The 21,661-nt window shown below is 42.9% G+C and overlaps 1 protein-coding gene across 2 annotated transcripts in view; it reads left to right on the top strand.

Moving 5' to 3' along the window:
* The window catches only part of LNX2 (ligand of numb-protein X 2), a 40,359-nt gene that overhangs the window by 10,009 nt on the left and 8,689 nt on the right, over window positions 1-21,661 (top strand). Inside the window, exons 2-9 of one of the 2 annotated variants that reach the window (XM_019525096.1) lie at window positions 3,672-3,919; window positions 4,223-4,363; window positions 4,933-5,132; window positions 12,222-12,593; window positions 13,175-13,315; window positions 16,701-16,878; window positions 17,906-18,137; window positions 20,803-20,961. In XM_019525096.1, coding sequence (XP_019380641.1) covers window positions 3,672-3,919; window positions 4,223-4,363; window positions 4,933-5,132; window positions 12,222-12,593; window positions 13,175-13,315; window positions 16,701-16,878; window positions 17,906-18,137; window positions 20,803-20,961 — 1,671 coding nt within the window. The remainder of the gene's footprint in view (window positions 1-3,671; window positions 3,920-4,222; window positions 4,364-4,932; window positions 5,133-12,221; window positions 12,594-13,174; window positions 13,316-16,700; window positions 16,879-17,905; window positions 18,138-20,802; window positions 20,962-21,661) is intronic. The other variant, XM_019525097.1, reaches the window with a different exon arrangement.

The following is a 21,661-nucleotide window of genomic DNA, read 5'->3' as shown; positions in this document are numbered from 1 at the left end:
GATCTGCTCAGGTCCCTTCTGACCCTACTAACTGTGAAACTATGGGGAGCATGGTCATGCTTGAAAATGGTCTGCCTGTATCTGCAGCACTAGACAGGCTGGCAAGTTGGGCGGATTGGAACCAAATGAGGTTCAACATGAACAATCCCCAACATACCCTAACCCCTGCCACATTTTCATCATTTTGTGATGTTGAAAGGCATCTGGAACACTTATCACTTTCAACTGATGATCATCCTTCTTTAAACTGACTACACCATTCAAAAACTTGCGCGGCTCATAGTGTCATCATCAAATGCTATTTTAAGTAATTCAGCTGTTTCACTTGCCATTTTCCCAATTTTTCATGCAAAATTTAATGCACATGTTCTGGACACTGACATAATGAAAGAGGGCACAAGACACAAACGATCTTAGTTCAACCGCTGGCCACAGAAAACTGGGGAAACACTATGAGCTACAAACCTGTCCAGAGGAGTCCCAACATGCCCAGACATGGTCAGCAAAGCCATGCCCCCCACCCAATGCTTTGTACCAAAAATACATGTTCAGTGTCGATACTTTTTGAAGAGACCTTGTACTTCCAGGCTCAGTGGCACCATACTGACTAGCACCATGACTGAAAGGGACCTAGTGGTAATAATAGGCCATAGTATGAGTATAAGCTGTCAGTACAATGTTGTAGCCAGCAGGGCAAACTATACTCTGGCATGCATCAATCAATGCATCTCAAGCAAAACTAAGGAAGTGATTCTTCCACTTTACTTGGCATTGGTGAGACCACAGCTGAAATACTGTGTCCAGTTCTGGGCATCACACTCTAACGAGGACATGGAAAAGATTGAGAGAGTCCAGAGAAGAGCCACCCGTATGATCAGAGACTTGCAAGGCAAGCCACATGAGGGAAGGCTGCAGGACTTGGGTCTCTTCAGCCTGAAAAAGAGAAGGCTGAGAAGGGACTTGGTAGCAGCTTACTGCTGTATCAGGGGAGTAAATCAAGGGCTCAGCAAACAGCTGTTCACTGGGGCACCCTTGGGGAAAACCAGGAGTAATGGCCACAAACTTCTGGAAGACCATTTTAAGCTTAACACTAGGAAAAACTTCTTCAGTCAGGGTGTCCAGACTGTGGAATAAGCTCCCTCCAGGGGTGGTGCAGTCACCTACCCTGGAAATCTTCAAGTGGAGACTGGATGGTCATCTTGCTGAGGTCACCTGACCCCAGTTGTCTCTTTCCTGCCTAGTGCGGGGTGGGGTGGACCCGATAATCTTGCGAGGTCCCTTCCAGCCCCTTACAATCTCTGAATCTATCTATGAATTCAATTTGCCCACACTGCAGTTTCCAAATCTAGTCAAATCATTTATAGATTTCACATGGTTTTAGCCTGATTTATGGATAAGAAATTATTAAATAAGTGCAAATATGTAAAATGAGAGAAATCCTAAAGGATATTTAATTGTTTTTGCCCTTGGTGTCAGAAAGTTCTTTGCTTTTGCGCACACACTCGCATCAGTTATAAGCTCCACCCCTAGCATATAAGATTGATAAGATATCCTATAAATTTAGCTCTTTGCCACAGTTGACTGCCATGGTGGAGAAGGGGACTAGGGTTCCCACTAGGATGCTGTCCTTGAACCCTGTTTAGGAGTTTCATCCTCAATACCTGATTCTATCTAGTGAGCATCTGATACATTCAAAGCCTCTTCAGCCTTTCTCCCATTTCTGGGAGAGGAAAGCATTGAAAGCTTTTGGACTGCTGCGAAGGAAGTGTGGTTCCACACTGCTATCCTCTCCTCCAGCTTGCTTAGATGCTGCAAGAAAGGGTGAGGTGAAAGGCAGCTCTACAATTAAACCCAACTTTCAGAGGAACTTCCCTGGGGAGTCTGTTAATCTGCCTCACTGTTCCAACAATAAGGAAGATGTTCCTGACACCTAATCTATAGCTTCTATAGATGTGACTTGCCAGAACTAGCCATATCCTGGGAAGAATCACCATTCCAAGCTTTCCAGTGATAGGTAGTATTTTTATTTATTTATTACAAATCCTAAGGAGCACTGACCATTTACCTTGACACTGCTGACACTCTGCCATATACAAAAGCTACTTTAGGTAATTTTCTGATGTCCTAAAAAACATTGGTATTGGTAGTCTTCTTATTACTGTTAACTAAGACATCCTGACAGTATGAAAATTAGTACCTGTATAGTGGTTGAAAGCCTTGACCCTCTCATAAAATCACAAGTTGCCAACACAGCATCCTGCAGAGAGATGTAAAACAAAGATTCCAACCTAATTGTGTGTGATGGACAGTAACTTAAATGAAAGATCACCATAAATGTAAAAACAGTTGTTTTGTACTTAAAATCCTCCAGCCATGCACATAACATGTAGAACATGCTCAACTAAAAAATAGTAATAATAATAGGGATGTTGTGGAACAGTTTAGTGACTTGTTAAAAGACCATTATAATGAGAAGCCTGCTCAATGCTGAGAGAGGGGCCACGTAGAGGAAAGGAAAAATGTGCACGTCCAGCCCTGGCAGGAGATCAGGAAGCAGAAGAAGAGCCAAAACATGGGGGAAAGAACCCTTTATACTGATTAAAGAGGAAACTGCTAATTAAGGTCTGTGTTTTCCTTTTATTGTTCTTCCCTCATACTAGAAGTTACTTGCTACTGGTGGGCTTTATTTATTTCTTTATTAAAAATATTGATGAGAACTTGGTTCTGACTCCAGATGCTGCCCTGGGAGGAGTGGAGGGAGGAAGGGTTACAGCTCTCAGGAAAAGGGGTCACACAAGTGCTGATAGGATATAGTGTTTTCATTGTTTTCTCTTTCATCTTGCCCTTAACTGTGGCCACGGCCCTCCTATAGCTGTTTCCAGAATAAATGTCAAATTAAAATTAATACACACACATTCATCTGTTGCCTACTCCTGGCAAGGCTAGTGGAGTGGGAGAGGAGACATGGTGGAAGGAGAGGGATTGAATGGGAGCATGGAGAAGGGAAGTGCAGTGGACTGAGAGGGACATGGAATGAGGGACCTAGAACAGTGCTATGCATGAGGAAGGGGAACGGTCTGAGGAAGACGAGGGGAGGAAGCAAGGGGCTGGCAGAACTTAGATTGGGGTGGAGGTTGAGATGAGAATCATGAAAGTGGTGGGTGCTGGAATTCATGGGGTTGGGGGAGTTTCAGGGAATTTGAACAATGGGTTGTAAGAAAATGGCCAGCAAAGGCACGGCTGCTTACACCTGTTACATTTTAAAGCTTGACATTATCTAACTAGATTCTCCCATCTCTGTCAAATTAAAAGCAGACTACTTCAAGGGGCCTGAAATCTCTCATAGCAAGACCCCTGCTCCATAGACCTACTTTTACATTTTTGTTTATTCCAAACACTGGAAAATTAATTTAAAATATTTTAAAAAGAAAACTTTTCAGGGTTTAGCTCCATAGTAGTATTATAATACTTCTCACTTGATGGGAGGGAAAAACTTAGTAGAAATTTTACAAAGAAAGCAATATGATTTGGGAGCTATGGCTTTGCTGAATCAAATTTTTGCAGTGAAGAAATCAATTTTTGTTTTACTGAATTGTGCAGGCGCTCTGCTGTGTAATTCCACCTCTTCGTTCTTCTGTATGTGGATGCAGCGTATCTTTTCTTATCCATAGGTGTCCTGGAGCTTCGCATCGAAGGGTTGCACTGGAGAGAAGGAAGATGAGCAAACCACAGTCAGAAGCTGAGAGTGAAAATGGGCATTGTGTAACAGATTGCCTGGGCACCGTCTCCCCTGATGCAGACCAGACTGGGACAGGACCAGTGCCAGTGGAACAGAACTTTACATCCACTGCTCTTCCTCTGTGGACAGATGAACCTGGCCTTGACAACCCTGCTTATGAAGAGAGTGCCATGACTGACAGTATGTCAAGCTTATCTTTTTTAATTTCCTGTCCAGATCAAGCCTAGAAATTTCCAAATAAGCTTCTCCTGTAAATAATTAATGATTTCCACATCTCCGGTTATGTATGTCCACTAGTAATTCTTAATTTACTGTGGTGGCATCATGGTGCTATACCACAAATCCACCAGGCCCTGTAGTTCATGTTAATCACCCTACTAGGATTATTGATGTGGTAGCTGCATTGAGGCAATGCGTTTTCTGTAGAATTGCTAAAGCCAGTTTCTAAGATGAGATTTTTCTTTTCCCCTCCTGGATCAACAGGCTTCCCACCTATGGAGCATTGTCCTGTTCGAACGAAAAGGCAACTGAGTAACTCCTGCATTCATCTGCATCAAACTAACAGTAACCCCTCTAGCATCTGGGATTTTAGAGAGGAAATGCTCAGCCATACCACAGAGGAAGGTGGTTCTTCCCCTTCCTTTTCCTGTTGTAGCCTATGCCCCCCACCATTTGTTAGCATCCTCCTCTTTTATATTAGTTGTCTCTGTGTGTTGTGTTTGGAGATGCTTGCTACTACCCTTGACCTGGTAAATTGACAGCAGCTATTAATTTAGTTGTTAATGTAACAGCCAGTTAAGGAAGAAGGCTAAAGACTGTTTCAGTGGCTTGGGACAGGCCCTAGGTGTTGTTTCTATTTTCTCTTATCACTTTATATTGAACTTTTGATACTTGCAAAGGCTAACCGAGAAGAAAATGTTGGGAAAAGCAGATAACTATTTTTAAAGGGCAGGTCCCTTAGGGGTCAGAATTTCCTCTTTCTTTTAAAGTAATACTTAACTTTCTGAATGGTGTGGGCCCTGTTAAATGTCTCAAGGTATTTTATACTAAGTAGCTATTCCAGAAAACAATGGAGGCAATCCAATTTTTGTTTGTCGTCTAGTGTTGCCTATATTGTCATGCAGGAATTTGCTGTGTTGAAAATGTGTTGAAATACAAAGGTTCATCTTGTTTTGTTTTTTTTAACCTGGCAGCAACCCAGCCGCTACCTAGCTTGCCTGAAGGAGAGATCACTACAATTGAAATTCACCGGTCCAATCCTTATATTGAGCTGGGCATTAGCATAGTGGGTGGCAATGAAACGCCATTGATCAACATTGTTATTCAGGAGGTGTACCGAGATGGGATCATTGCCCGAGATGGAAGGCTCCTTGCTGGAGACCAGATACTTCAAGTATGGAATCTAATTAAATACTCTCTCTACTTGTATGCACTCAGTCATTGCAGAACTGTATGTTAAATGACTTGGGAGATGTTCTTCTGGCAGTCCGTGGTGTGTAAATGTTAGCTTTGCAATGATTAGTTGGAAAACAAATTATTATTCAGAGCAGAGTCTGTTATTCCAGTACTGATGCCAATGATTTACGTAGTTTATGGAACCCAGCCTCCTATAATTATTTCTCTCCTATAGCTTTAAAATGGATAAGACAAACTGAGAGATTTTTTTTTCAAATAATGTGGGGTTCTTTCCTTTTTTGAGCTTTATGCACACTCCAAAAAAACAGATTATTTTTGGCCAAGAAGTTAGTGTAACAGGTTGCCAGGGGCTCCTCATTACTTTGAGGGAGAAACAGCAGGAGACAACAGCCCAGGTAGAGGAAAACAGAGGCCCTTGAGCTGGCTGCAAGGGAATAGGCAGCCAGGGCCCATAGGCTATGAGTAAGGTCCTACCTAATTCACAGAGGCTGGCTCTGTATTTCATGGTCCCAGCGTGTCAATCTCCAAGGAGGGACAGGACTTCCAGGGCCCCTCGGCCAATCAGAGGCATGGGGGAGGGGGATCCATCACACTCCACCACAAAAATCTCTCCCCTCCTTTCCTTTCCCTCCCCACAATGCTTGAAGATGCCAGGGCTTTCTGCTCTTTTCTTTCTGATGCATTCGCTCTCACTCTCTGTCTCTCTCTCTCTTCTTCTCTTCCTGGTTGTTCCTGACTTGGTGCTTTTTCATGGGAACTGGGATTTTTCATGGGGGACCTACCAAATTTGCAGTGTCTGCAAAAAGTATAAAATCATTAATCTGGTAGGTCCCTAGCTATGATTGCCCTGGTATTTATAATTACATAATTGTATTAATAATACAATAGAGGAGAGCCCTGCTGAGGTGACAGTGGCACTGCTACAAGTGCTAGACTAGAGGCCAGCCAGCAAGCCCCATTAGAAACACCTGCAGGTGGCTGGGGAGCCATGTGACCAGCAGGGACAGTGCTTGGGAGGCGTAGACCCAGGGCTTGAGCCAAGGCAGTCAATCTGGCCCAGCAGGCTGCCGAAGAGGGAGCTCCGCATTGAGAAGACTGACAGCGATTTATTTGGATTTTTTTGGATCTACATGCAATAAAGACTGCAAGTATGGGACTGGTGGCGTGCAGGGTGAAGTCTTATACAGCCAGCAGGCTTGGTGTTTGTGTTGGAGTCAGTGTGCGTATGTTTCCATTATAGTTGCAAACCAGTAGATTGGGCTCAGCTAGCAAAGGGGGGATGAGGAGGCCGCGGTGGGACAGCTGAGGAGTGTACTGCGGTTTGTGTCTGAGAGGCACATGAGGTCTGGAACCCTGCCAGAGGTGGGGCACAGAGCCCAAACAGGCAGTAGCAAGCCTGCGGCCGAGAGGATTGGAACACAAGCCTGAGATGGGTAGAGTCACGGCCAGGAATCCACAGCCCAAGAAGGCAAGAAGCCAGAGAAAATGAATGCCAGGTCCAGGGACTAAAGCCCAGGAAGAGGCGGGAACCCTTAGAAAGCAAGAGCTAGGGCAGGGGCCCAAAGCCCAAAGAAGTGGAAACCAGACTTCAAGGGTGAGACCAGGGCTGAAACCCTGGAGCACTGGGTGGAGGCAGAAAGGGGCCAGTTAGAGAAAGGGGCAGAAGCCAGGAAAGCTACGGCCCTAAGAAGGTTGTAGAGGCCTGAAGTGCTCTGCAGTTGGCTTGAGGGCAGAGTGCCCCACCGAAGTGTGAATCAGTAACATCTGTAAGACCTGGGCATGGCTGTAGGGGGGTCAGAGACCATGAATAGCCCTTAAGGTAGTCAGAGTGCTGGAAGGTGAGAATGGGCCAGGAGGGCCAGAATTAGTGCCTGAGGACAGAACAGAGGCAGGTGGGGTTTGCCAGGTACCAGTAGATTTGAGGAAGGCAAGGACTCACTCTAGGACCCAGGGACAGCCTTTCTTTTTCCTAAATAAAATATTAACAGCACAGTGTGGCAGGCAAGAGCAAAAAGGGATGGTACCCAGAGAGCCACAGATGGGCAGGATTCATGAGGCCAGTCGGAGGCATCATGATTGCTCCTGGGACTCGGTCCTGCTATAGTTAGCATCAGTTGCCCTGTACAATAGACTTGAGTCATGAGCTTGTCTTTCCCTTGCTTGTTATGCTTCCCAGTCTGTTATATCATCTTCACTTGCATGTATCCTTGCATGTCTTATTGGTTTAAAGCAATAGTGATTGTTTAAAAAACAAAAATTTTGTAGATCTATCCTCAATTGGCTTGATTTTTGCTGGCACACTTCTGAATATTATGGTTATTTTTGCTAACATTGTGACCATTATGACTACTTTGGGGGAGGGTTGGGTTGATAAGTTAAAACTGATTATATAAATTCAGAAGACTGAAGAACTGGAAGAAAGTGTTAGCAGCTCAGACCTCTTCGCTTCCAGAGGAGTCATAAAAGAGTTGAAGACTAACATTTTTAAGAAGGTAGAGGCCATAGGAACCTGTGTTCTGCAATAAATTCCTCCTCCTCTCCCACTGTAGACCATTCTCCCTGGTACAGACTTGTTCCATTAGTCATTTCAACTTGACTTTAATAGAATCATTAGTTTAGTCATGTTCCAGTAGACTTGGTAAACTGACCTTACACTGTACACATATATTTTAAGGAGATGGCTAGAAAATGTTTGTTATCCTTTAGATAAAACTAGCTTGTACTTGAGAAAAATCACATCTTTTGATATCAGAGAAACCTACCCTTTCACTCCTTGAATCTTTAGGGGGCTTGACCTTTCAGTGACCCAAAAGCTTGCCCAGATCTTCCTATTTTTGCAGGCAATTGCAGGTATTTATTGGCTGCTCTATCTTGTCACTAATCTTGATATTTAGTGAGAGCCCTTTCAATAATTAGTGGCTGTTCTTGGCTTGCCTGCATAGTGGATCTTTCTCTGAAGCTGTTGAACTTCATTTAATTGGGCAGTTCTCAATTATAGTTCCAAAAAATTGTAAGTAATAATAAAGTGACTTAAAATGAGGGAGACCTTGTAACTAGAGCATGTAAACCCTATCGACCTAGTCATATGGAAGCTAGGCAGATTCCTGGAGCATGTTGAGGAGAGTCCTTTTGCCACTGTTTGGAAATGGATATAGAAGCGACTTGTGGGAGACATTCTCAGCCAGGGTCCCATAGCACCCTGGGGTGCCTTGAAATCCTTTCAAGGGTGCTACAAGGTGCCACACAATGTTAGCACTGTTAAGTGTGCAAATAATGATCCATAAGAAAAACCCAGAGGTTTCAAGTAGAAATCTACAATGTTAAAACCATTCTGTCCTGTTATGGTCTTTCGAAGTTCTTTGCAACAGAAATATTGCTCTATTATTCTTCCATAGTCAAAAAACGAGTGAAAACTGAAAGCTGGCATTTTCCAAGGGGTGCTTCAAGCCTAACAAGAGGTGCCTTGAGTCTAAAAAAAAGTTGAGAACCACTGATATAGAAGATGCGGAGGAGATGAGCCAGGGTCCAAGCAGTAGTGTAGTAAGGCAGGGTCACCAGGGCAACAGCCCCAGGGGAGCACAAAAATAGCAGCTGCTACCACAGCCACATGACTATGCAGGGAACACAGCAGTAGCCAGAGGCTGTCACTGCCTTATGAGTTGCAGCTGCCCTGGGTGCCGAATTGCCTTGTTATGCCTCTGGCTCTGTGGAAGATTTTTGAGCTTTCTTGCATGGATTCGTCCTCTGCAGGTGCTAAGCTAAATCATAGGATTTACTGGGCTTGATCTCTGCAGATCAGAATTAAAAATTGAATTGCATGCAGCTGTATTTGTTTATATTTCGTTTGCATATTTCTGAAGATTTCTTCTGGGAGTCTTTATGCAAGCAGATTAGAGAAGCCAGGAAGGACTGCAAAGTGAACCTTAGCTACTCTTGTTCATCCAAATCAAATTTTTAAAGTTAACTTCCAGCACTTAAATGAAGGGCATCATATTTAATATCCTTGTGCAAAGAGCATGGCAAGTATGTGACTTGACTTGGAATCTTATAGCTTCTAGTCAAACATTTACTATTTACCCTTTTTTGTTAGTTGTACCTTTTTGGTCATAGGATTGGTACAACAAGGAGGTGGTTTTATTTATAGAGACTACAGGATATGACTGTGGCCGTCAGAAATGGATCTGCCACAGAAAATATTCTTGTTGGATCAATGCATATCAAAGTTGAGAGTCAGCAGGACTGCAGTTTGTATAATTTAGAGCAGTGGTCACCAACCCATCGATCCTCATTGACAGGCCAATCCCAGAGCCTCTTTTGGTCGATCCTGGGCGGGGGACAGCTGGGCATGCGTGAATGCACCGGTTAAGAATTATTGAACTTCAGTATTTCCAATTTTATTAACAGACTTTTAAGACTTGAGGCTACTACTTTCCAAATGTGAATGCTTAATGGTAGTCCATTTCCAACTTTAGATGCCCATTTTTGAAAATTATGGATTTAGCTTCACAAATATTTAAGAGCTATTTAATGACTTTGTACCTCACCCAGAAAAAGTCTGAGAAGCTGTTGTATATTACTGCTAATATAAACAATTTCTGTTTCTACTTTTAAAGAAGAGTTATAATGGCCCACTTGAATTGAAGGATGTTGCACTTCATGAGCTCAGTCCAATTCTTCTTCCACTTCGTTGTGCCATGCGCATCTTAAATGGTGAAACAGGAACTACACAAGACAGCAGCAGTAGCCTGAGACTTAAGGGTCCTATCACTTTTTTCCAGGAGAGGAAGAAAATTAATCACTTTGACCCATGCACAAAAACCTTTTCTGTATATTTACGGACTCATTCCCATTCCCTCACGTATTGCTATTCTTGCCTGAAGAAGAATCCCTTACATATGAAAGCTTGTTTAGCTCTATTTCAACTATGCAGTTGGTTCAATAAGAGAGATCACCTAAAGAAATCCTTGCCTGTTGCTGTTCTGACATTTATAACAGCATTCCTGATAGTGAGCCTGATATGTAAAACCCATATGAGATCTTGAAATTCCAAGCTTTGAAATCACTTTTAGAATTAGAAATAATGTCATATAGTTCTCAGTTGCAGGCAAGTAAAATCAGAACCAAACTGAGGTGGATTTAAAAAAAAATATATTGATAACAATTGGATTCAGATGCATTTATTTTAATGTTTTGTATCTTGCAACCCAGGCTTTAAATTATTTGACTCTAGCCCAAACAATTATCATCATTCTGATCAGAAGTGATACCAGTGGTGGTGATTTGTTTCTGTCTTTAATTCTTCACCCTTCATTAGAGTTCCTAAACTGGTTTGGGACTTAAAATAGGAAGTCCTGGACATGAGTCCAAACCAGCATCTATCTCTGCTTTCTTATGTAAATACGAGGCTGGTTTCTTATTCACAGTTCTGGGCCTGAGTTGTAAGACTGCAAATTAAAGCTGCAAGTCTGTACAGTGAACAGCCTGCACTGCAAGTGCTATTCTATGGGGCACATTAAACGATACAGTACAGTTTAAATGGGGAATTGTCATTGAGCAGATGTGTTCATGGCCTCGCAATATTTAAGTCATCATTGTCATCATCTCACTTGTACATGACACCTGATTTGGGAGAGTTGTAAATAATATAGAAACTAGGTCAGAGCAGTCTAGATTTGTTGGGTAAACTGAACTCAAACAAGTAATGTGAGCTTTAATATGGCCAAACAATGGACCTGTTCTGGGAAACAATGATTCTGAAAAGGACTTGGGACCTTGTAAAGGACCATCTGTATGAGCATGGTGCTTTCTGGTTTTTAAACCATGAATATGGGTATAATATAAAATGCACTAATATATGAAAAAGGAAATAGCATAAACATGGGTTGTGAACATAAGTTACCCAGTCACTAAAATCAGGACAATCTGAGAACCATTAGTTCTGTAGCATTGCACGTGCTACATGCCACGTTTCTTGATTTAGTGTGACGCTCAGCCACTCTGGTAGTCAGCCTAGTTGAGTACCTGAACCGTTAGCTCAGTAACTGTTGCCTGTCATGCTAACCATTTTTTTGTATTTTCCTCTGTTGCCTTCTAGATTTAAACCAGTAGTGCCCAATCTTTTGGGCCCACAAGCCAAATGAATGGTGCAGGGCCAGTCTACGGGCTGGATCAGACTCTGTGCCACCCATCCTTGCATACCTTGGCATCATGGGATTGGGCCCAACACTACCCTGTGTGCTTTATCTTGCATGTTGGGCCGTGTTACCTGGCCCATGGGGCTCCCCACAAGTCTAGAAATTTAATAGCAGGGGAGCGGCAATTAATACTGTCACCACTCCCCTGCCATCAAATTTTCAGACCCATGGGGGGACCCACAAGCCAGGTGACATGACTCGGGGAACTGGACCACAGAATGTCAGAATGTTTTTGAAGCTATGAATTCCTGTGTGAAATCTTACTGTTTACCTTGTGAATCCTGCATAGGTGTCTGCACACCTAGTAGTACTATATGGAACTCTGCAGCACCCTTAAAAGGATTGCAAGTCATCTCAGGGTGCCACAACATGCTGATGGATAACCACTACTTTAAAGCAGTTTGTACACGTGTTTTTTCAAAGCTTTTATTTTTAAGTTGCAACAGAAATCCTGGCTCTGTAAACAGTTGAACACATTTTGCATTGGAGATTTTGCTGTTGGGATTTTTTAACATTAAGGATCTATTTTTGAATCCTATTGTTGTGTTCAGCTCCTGCACTGAAGAGAAACCATGTAAAATATAAGGAAAAGTAGATACAAATATAGTGAAACTGTGGGGGTGGTAGTGGGTAGGTAGTGGATTTTTTAAATAACTGCAGTGAAGATGGTATCATGTTGATTTGAGTTGGTTTTGCTGAAGTGGGTTTTCAGAAGAGAACTGAATGCATAATGGCATAAGTAGGTCATCCCAGGTAGTGGCTGTGTGTGGTTTGTAATGGGGTTGTTAGAATGCTAGCTTTGCAGGGATTTTAATGATATATCCAGAAACAAAAAAATGCAAATGACAATTGTTCTAATTCCTGTTTTCCAGGTTAACAACTTTGACATCAGCAATGTGTCACACAACCGTGCTCGTGCTGTCCTTTCCCAGCCTTGTGTGGTGCTGCACCTCACCGTGCTCAGAGAGAGGCGCTTTGGAAGCCGTAATCACAACCACACTGACAGCAGCACCTCCCAGAGAGAGGACAGCTTCCAGGTGACACTGCATAAGCGTGACTGTAGTGAACAGCTTGGCATTAAACTAGTACGGAGAACAGATGAGCCTGGAGTTTTTATTCTCGACCTTTTGGAAGGGGGATTGGCTGCTCAAGATGGCCGACTCTGCAGCAATGACCGAGTCCTTGCAATCAATGGACATGATCTGAAGCATGGGACACCTGAACTTGCTGCCCAGATTATCCAGGTAAATTGTATTCCCCACCTGGCAGGCCTTCTTTCTACATGAAACTGTAAACGCCTTGATAGGTTTTAAAAAAAATTGCAGATATAGCCAGAAGTCACTGAAGAACTATGGCATGTTGCAAGATAAAACAACTTGTGTATTGTGCCCATGCACGATAGTGATTCCAGCTCTTGTTGTTTACTATTGATTTTAGTGCATGATACATTAGACACCTGCCCCTTTGGCATCTGGGGATTGAATGCAAGTGAGCAGGCATGTCTCTCATTGCTTGCTTGCTCAAGGTAACAGGAGCAAGGTGAGCGCAGCTGAGCCTATTGTCTGAAACAAGAAATAAAAGAAAGTCAGAATCATGTTTTGTACATATTGCCCTTCTTCCTTCAAGCTCTGACAAAGCTTATGAAAGTGGACATTATGTTTTGTTTCATTGCACAAAACTGGGGATTGAAAAGGGAATATGACTTGCCCAAATTTACATACTAGTTAGTAGAGCTGGGAATAGCAAACAGGACTCCTGATTCCTCCTCATGGTTCATAATGTCATGTGAACTGTAGTGTTTTCCTTGTGTACATGTATCCCTCAGGCTAGTGGAGAGAGGGTGAATTTAACAATCTGCAGACCAGTGAAATCACAGACCGTCAGTATTCTTCGAGAAGCAGGGACTTATGCCAGCAGCCAGCACCAGTCCCAACAGCTGTTTCATAGCAGACCCAGTTCACATAAGGTTGGTGCTTTTTTTCTGTGCCTTAATAGGAAGTACAATAAGGCTTTAGTGTTGTTCACATTTATTGACTACAGCAGCAAATGTGGGGCTTCTACCTGAGGCAAAATTGTAACTTAAGGGTATGAAAAAGGGGGAAGTATAGTGTTACTGTGTAGGAAGATTGCATCCAGGTGACCCTCTGCTTTTCTGCTAAGCAAGCCACTGGACAGCAAGTACCTCAGATTCAGTGTATAATTCTCAAACCTGTGAACAGACTATGGTTCTTAGGAAAGAGTTACTCTGCAGGAGTCACTGCAAAGCTATCATATACTTTATATTTTGCCTGGTAGGGGTAAAAGCAGAATGTGAATGAAGGTTTGCATGAATCTAATCAAAAGTTGAGTAGACCTACTATAAACTTATAGTATTGGTAAGAGCCAGTGTTTTCAATGTTTGATAGTTCCAAAAATTCAGCTTTGGTTCTTCAAATTCCCTACATCATATATTCTTCCTGAGTGCTGAGCTGTAATAGACCGTCTTCATTTCCCTTTTCAATAAACCCATGCTGTGTGGCTCGCAACTCAGTGCCACACTTTTAAGTTTTGAGGACTTCTGAGCATTTCTTTTCCCCTTTCTGGGTTTTCTTCGAAAGTTTCAGGTTTCAGAAAAGGGCAGGGTGAGTGTCGCCATGTAGGTCATCTCCACTCCCCTCTTATCTAAGGATAATTGAGAGTTGATTCTCAGATTTGCTGGCTGAAAGAAAGCCATTTGTATAGTTGTACATCACCAGTAAGTCAATGGCTACAAAACCTGAAGGAATTAAATATGAGCTGCCTTTATCTGGTACAGCGCACATCCCAGTAGTATATACAGTATGGCAGTATGCCAGCTGATCTGTTATACTAAACATTGTCTGACATGCTAGAATACAAAAATATAGTACTGCATTGTTCCACGTGGAAGGGGGGACAGTGACGTAATTGCAGTTGGAAGGCGCTTATATAATTTCTTTTCTGTTATTTTAACTTCCATCTAAACCTCCAGTAGACTGGAGATGATCAGCAAAGGTGAATGTGGAATCCTTTGAAATTATCACTAAATATCCAGGGGACATGGGCTTAAGTAAATACAGTGCATCTTAATTCATGTTGAAACCCTCCTGGTGGCATGAAGCCCAGCTCAGGTAAGCTGGATTCCTGATCATCAAAGGCTTAATAAACATGAAATATTCTCACTTTCACTTCAGGTGTGGAATTGTCATTAAAATCAGCAGGGGACTACATTAAAGAATCCGTTACCAGAATACACCCCCAGGAGGTGGGGAGGGAAACTCATTTCTTCTTTTTATATTCTAAAGAGATTCTGAAAACAGGCTGCAAAGGCAAAAGAAAAAAAATGCATAGAAAACAAATGCACTGTTTTAAAGGGGTATCTCTTCACATGGCCCTTAAGATCCAACATATATGCACTTTCATTTCCTATTGGTCCTACAGAAGGCCTGTGGCCCATACTCTGCTTACAGAATGATGCACTTAATAACTGTGACTTTCACCAAAATTACAACAGTCCTAGGTTACGCAGTACCATCATGCCAGCTATTTGTACAAATAGGTTTTGGTAGCACTGCTCAAATGTGAGTGGCATTGCATAGTGTAGGTGTTACCCCCTTCTCCCACCCTGCCTAAGGACATCTTGAAAAAATCAAGGGGGAGCTTTAAAAAAACAAGTGGGGGGGTGCTTTAATGTATTCCTAATTCATATTTAGATACCTAAATAAACAGCTTGATTTTTCAAAACTACTAAATATCAGTAGACTTTACTGAGTTTATTTAGAACCTACAGTTCCTACTAAGTTTGAAACCCAAGCTATTTTGTTGAAGTACCTAACTATAGACTAGGGGAGTTTATACACATGCTCCAGAAGGCGGGGCAGGGAGGCGCTTTAATTAGAGTGTCTCTGCTCTAATTAAATTGCTGGGAGTGTGACATGTATCGGCATCCCTGTGCTGAAAAATGGTGGTGAAGGCTTTAGTTAAAGCCATTTTCAGCTCAGAGATACTGATGCACATAACACTGGAGTCTGCTGGAGTTTCATATTTTCATGGTTTCTAGAGTCAGTAGGGACCTGAACAGATCATCAAGTCCAACCCCCTGCCATGGGCAGGAACAAGTGCTGGGATCTTAAGACCCCAGCCAGATATCTATCCAATCTCCTCTTGAAGACCCCCAAGGTAGAGGAGAGCACCGCCTCCCTTGGGAACCCATTCCAGAGCTTGGCAGCCCTAACCGTAAAGTAATGCCTCCTGATATCAAGCCTGAACCTGCTCTCAATCAATTTGTGGCTGTTATTCATTGTTATCTCAGGTGGTGCCCGGGGGACAGAGCCTCACCTATTTTCCGCTGGTCCCCCCCCGGTGAGTTTATAGACAACTACCAGATCCCCTCTCAGTCTTCTCTTGTGGAGGCTGAATAGATTCAGACCCTTTAGTCTATCTTCATAGGGCCCGGTTTGCTGTCCCAACCATGCAAGTGGCCCTGTCAAGGCTAGCCACATCCTTCTTGAAGTGCAGTGCCCAGAACTGGACACAGTACTCCAACTGAGGCCTGACCAGTGCCACACAGAGGGGAAGGATCACCTCCCTGGACCTGCTTGCAATGCATCTGTAGGTGCACAACAAGGCGTGGTTAGCCTTCCTGACCACTTCCTGACATTGGCGACTCATGTTCATCCTGGAGTCAACAATGAATCCAAGATACCTTTCTGCCACCATCTGGACAAGAAAGGTGTTCTCCATCCTATAGGTGTGTTCCTTCTCCCTAGATGCAGCACCTTGCATTTGTCTGCATTGAATTCCATTCTGTTCTCATCCGTCCACCTCTGTAACCTGTCTAGATCTAGTTGGATTCTGCCCCGCCCCCCTTCAAGTGTTCCCACTTCTCCCTACATCTTTGTGTCATCAGCGAATTTGGACAGTGTGCTTTCCAAACCCACCTCCAAGTTGCTGATTAAGATGTTGAATTACACAAGCCCGAGGACTGAGCCCTGGGGAACTCCACTACCCACACCCCTCCAGGTCGAACATACCTGTCCACCACCACTCTCTGTGTGAGACCCTTGAGCCAATTTGCCACCCATCTGACTGTAGGTATCAATGCTGCAGTCACCTAGTTTTTTTAATGAGAATGGGGTGAGAAACTATGTCAAAGGCCTTCTTGAAGTCCAGGAACACGACATCCACCTCAATGCCACAATTCAGCAGACTCAGTTAATCAAGTCTGCTTCAACATGTCGGGGCAGCCTCGATGTCCGTGTATAGGCACCTTAGGATCCTATTATGCCCCTCCCTCCCCCCCCGGGCTCCTCTTTAAAAATTAATTTTAACGATATTTTGTTATCTTCTTGTAGGACCTTTCACAGTGTGTTACATGCCAAGAAAAGCACATTACCGTGAAAAAAGAACCACATGAATCCCTTGGGATGACAGTGGCAGGAGGCAGAGGCAGCAAAAGTGGTGAATTGCCAATCTTTGTCACTAGCGTGCAACCCCAGGGCTGTCTTGCAAGAGATGGCCGGATCAAACGAGGTAGGGTTTGGTTCTAAGTGGGGCATCTGTATTATTCAGTTCTTCTGTGGATGACCTTGTTGTCTACATGGAGATGGTATCAGAGCTTCTAAAAGCACTGACAGATGATTCTCTCAGATCTCACAAACTGGAATGAAGCATATACTACCATGCTTCCCCCAGGTTAGGAAATGGATGTTTAGACAAAAATGGGTAGGGTAGCTTGATGAGATCAGGAAATCATGGGTTATAAGTGGAGGATCTGATCTTGCACTTTGTTTTAGCGCACATACCCTGTTTTGGTGTTTGACTCTTTTTTCCATAGGCTGGGCCCAGCATTTGAGGAGCTATCTCTCCCCATGTGTGATATATGAACAGTTGGGTTGAGGGAAGAAAAGGAACACTTTTTATTATGGAAAAAATGGGAATAAAATCCTCTGTGGTGACCAAAATCACCCAGGGGAAGTGATGGGAAAGATTCGGTGGTCAGGCACATGGACTTGAACCAAGCCCTGGAGGATGTGCTGTGGAGAGCAGTGCTGCAGTGGCATTAGGGTCTTTTTTCTAGAGCATGCAGTGGAGAAGTGTGGATCACAAGTAGCACAGGTAGCTTCTGTGCATTTTACACACAGTTTGGGGAGCGAGCAGGGAATATAGCAGTAGATAGAGGATCAGAAGGCGGAGCAAGGAATCAGCTAGAGAGCACAGGGCAGGGAGTAGAAAGCAAAACAATAGATTGAGCAGGAGACAGGAATTGGAGCAGGCCTAGGAGGGTGCAGGTCTAACCTTGTGGCACAGCTGCCAGAAAAATTGGCTTCCACTGTTTTACAATGTTGATGTTTAAACAGTAGTTATGAGGCTTCCCTGTTAGAAAGTTGCAGTGATCGCTCTGAGAATTATTGGTTCAGACTGTCTTAGGCTTCGAAGATAATCTATTTGAATGAACTGGTGATGGGTGAGAATGCTTTGAGTACTAGCTATGTCTTTTCACAGGAGGATGACTCTGAAAGTCCACATGACCTATGCTCTTGTTTGTGCCTTTAAACAGGTGATGTGCTGCTGAATATTAACGGCATTGATCTGACCAATCTCAGTCACAGTGAGGCAGTAGCCATGCTGAAAGCCAGTGCTGCCTCTTCAGTTGTCTCACTCAAAACGTTAGAGGTCCAGATTGTTGAAGAACAATCCCAGGCTAATGAAGAACAGCCAAGCACAATCAGTGAAAACGAATATGATGCTAGTTGGTCACCATCCTGGGTCATGTGGCTGGGCCTTCCCAGGTACTAATGACTGAATGATGCATTTAAATGCATCTTGCACCTGCTGGCTTTGTTGCTGTTGTAATAATGATGAATTTGTGCTATGTCACTCTCCTAACAGTGTAGTTTACCTGAAAAATATGTGTGCGATCTTCTTAGGGGCTAATGCAACTTACGTTTTGCTTTTTTATATACAAGTTTGGACTGAATAGCAATATTTTCATTTATTTTAATGGTTTCTGCTACTGCACTTCAATTAAATGAAAGTGATAAGGCTACTTTAAGCTTGAAAGCGAAGACCGTGTTAATTACAGCATGTGCTTCACAGTGTAGTTAACAATTGCAGCAACATTCAATTTATAAGGTTTGTATAGAAAAAGTATTCGCTTTGCAAGCTAAAAAAATAGGAAAAACTGGTGATCTCCTCATGTCCCAGTTCCAACTCTCAGCAGAGCCTCTTACTTCTCAAAACTTCCAGCATGGCTATTGCCATATGATGTTATTCTTCATGGTCTGGTAACTGTATGTGCAAATTGTGGACCACATTTTGGTAGCCCTTATTATCATCCATTCCTATTGCCATGCACACTAGTGTAACCTTCAGTCACAAAGTGCATTCATTACCTTGTAAAAGAAGGATTTCCAGGATCTGCCCCAACATTTGCAGATGTTGGCACAGTGAGAATAGAATGTAATGATAGTAGGATGAAACCTGAAGTTAATAGAGCTACGTACAATTACAAGAACTTTTCTTGGTATGAAGCTCTTTAAGAATTAAACCCTCAGTTGTATTCTTTAGGCCTTGCTGTATATTATGTTTGATAAATGCTATTTTACAGGAAAAAAGTTGCAGTTGAGGAATAAATGCCCTGTAAAACTGCTTTCTAGTCTGTTAAATGCCTCCGCTTCACTGAGCTGGAAGTGAACAACTACTGGTTGCTTCTTAATTATGTCTGTATACTACAGTGCATGAATACTTTACAGAAGCCCTGACACAATTTTCTAGTTTTTCTGAACTGAAAAAGGATTTTCTGGCAGAAGAAAAAAGTTCTTTAATTCAGCATTCCTGTGTGCACAAAACGACTTTAACAGAGTGGTGCAGGCTCTTTTTTACCAAACAGCTCTTCTCTGTATGAATTTGAATCATAGGCCTTTGTTTCACTGATGGTTTCTCTGAGTGCCTTGGCTATCACCTCCTACGTCGATTCTGACTCTCGCCTGCCATGTCTTGATGGATTTTGATGTTATTAGTTGGGAGGTATTATTTGCCACAGTAGGCTACTGGCAATCTCTAACCATTTTTATCAGTGGCCCCACCTTTCCACTGTCTTTCTTACCTAACTCACAGATTTAGGTTAATACCCAAACTACAGTCTGCTGTAGTCAAATGATTCTCTTTATTGTCCTTTGCGTTCCTTCACATGCACAACTATCACAAGACTATTATATTTTTTGGTAAAAAAGTTTTTTTAGTCTTTCATAAACACCTTTGGGGCATTCTCTTCTTTATTAGCTTAATCAAACTAACTTTCAAAGCTGTGTCTTAAATTGTCCCAAAATTTTCACTTTCATTTCTACTTCTCCTTTATTTTTGTAAGTACTCACGTGTTCCTCCTTGTTTTATCCTCAAACACTCCCGAGGAGCAGTCAATAACTTCAACAAAATCAAAATCAAAGCCAAGGTCTCCCAACATGTTTGTTGTTTTTCCTTTCTTTCTTTCTCTTTTTGTTTCCAGAGCATCTACCCCCACCTCTGTTTCTCACAGCTTCTCCTCTTCTCCCACTTCTGTTTTTCTTCAGAGCAAATCCTGTTAAAGTTCACTCACGTCCTCCGGAGCCACCCAGATCCCTTCCTTCGTCCAGCCCTCTCTGACATGCTGAACCAACCTCCAGAATCACCCCGACTCCACAATCTTCTCTCTGTTCTCTCCCCCGGAGGAGACGCCTCTCACTCCCGTCTCCTCCTCCGTGCCGCATGGCCCCGCCCCTGGGCTCTTTTATACATGGAGCAGCTGCTTCTGAGTCGCCGCTCTCCCAGCTTGTTTTCTCCACTCCTGCATCCTCATTTTGTTAGTACCTCTTCACACTGACCAAAACATATTTTCACTCCTGTACATATCTAGTCCTCACAGATACTGGGACATGATCTGGATTTTTTTACATTATGCATCATCAGTAAAATTGTCAACTGATTGTAATGAGTATTTCTGGTGATGATATACCAGTAACAGATGGAAAAGAAAACAAGTGAATTTTTAAAGCCTAACTTAATTTTTAAAGCCTAACTTAATAAGCTCTTCCAAATCAGTCTAGTCTTGCAAACTAAGGCCATGAGATAGGGAACCTCTTGGAGATCAAGAACAAAAATGAAACCCCACAATGACATTTTAGAAGTGTCAGTTTCCCAGGCTAACTGATATTTAAGCAATAGCTCCAGCAATACATTATTTGGGAGATTGGGGTGGGGGGCAGCAGGGGCAGGGCTTGCCTTCAGAATTGTGGCAAAGCTAACCACACAATAGTTGAAGTTTTTGAAAATTTCCAGGTGACTTGGTCAGGAAGCACAGTATTAATTACTGTCTTTCTTCTTTTATGACTATTGCAATGATGTGATGTTGTACACAATATAAACCTACTTATGTGTTTTGTGTGCTTTCCCCCTACACACTGCACTTCCCTCCCGTAGCTGCCTGCATAGCTGCCATGACGTAGTGCTGAGGAGAAGCAATCTAGGGAGCTGGGGCTTTAGTATCGTCGGTGGATATGAGGAGAGCCACACAAACCAGCCTTTCTTCATTAAAACCATTGTTCTTGGAACTCCTGCATACTTTGATGGAAGATTAAAGTAAGCCCTAATACAGTTTTTAGAATGATGTTGTAAACAGCTATGCCAACTGATAAAGCTATTTTATGAAGTGATTAATTACATTAATAATCTGTATGACACTGGCTATTGTCCAGGTATTTCTTGGGGGCTGGCCAGCTCCGTCATGTTTGACATCTGTAGTGACTTGTGTGCAGGGAAGTGTGTTAGCTAGTAGGAAGTGATATCAGTCACAGCTCAAGGGAGGATCCAGGTCTAGCACTTCTTGCTCCCCCCACCTTGGTTTGGAAAGGCCTTGGGCACTCAGTTTGTGGTGCTGATTTGACCTACCTTCTGTAGAAAAAGTGAGAGAAGTCTCTTTTCTCCATCTGTAACATGAGTATTTTGCTTGCCTTTTTGTAAAGGCTTTCTAAAATCAGTTGACAAAAAGCCTTTATGAACATGCTCACAGAGCTATCAACATTCAATGCCCAGTTCTTACATACAGCACTTTAATTGGATCCCCGACTCTGGCATTTGGATGCTTTTTTTGTGTGTGTGCGCCTAATTCAGCATCCATCTTTAGATGCAAGATTTGAAACTTCCCTAGTTCATAAGCTGAGCCACATGAAAGCTTGATGACAGAGTCTGAGGCCAGCTGCAGTTGGAAGAATCCGTTTGAGAGAGAATCCTACTTAGGCTTTGCCCTGGAACATGCTATTGGGCTGCAGGGAATCAGTCC

Source organism: Gavialis gangeticus, unplaced genomic scaffold (assembly GCF_001723915.1).
Source record: "Gavialis gangeticus isolate Ggan-Ray unplaced genomic scaffold, GavGan_comp1, whole genome shotgun sequence".
NCBI lineage: Eukaryota > Metazoa > Chordata > Crocodylia > Gavialidae > Gavialis > Gavialis gangeticus.
This window is presented reverse-complemented; position numbering and strand designations above follow the sequence as displayed.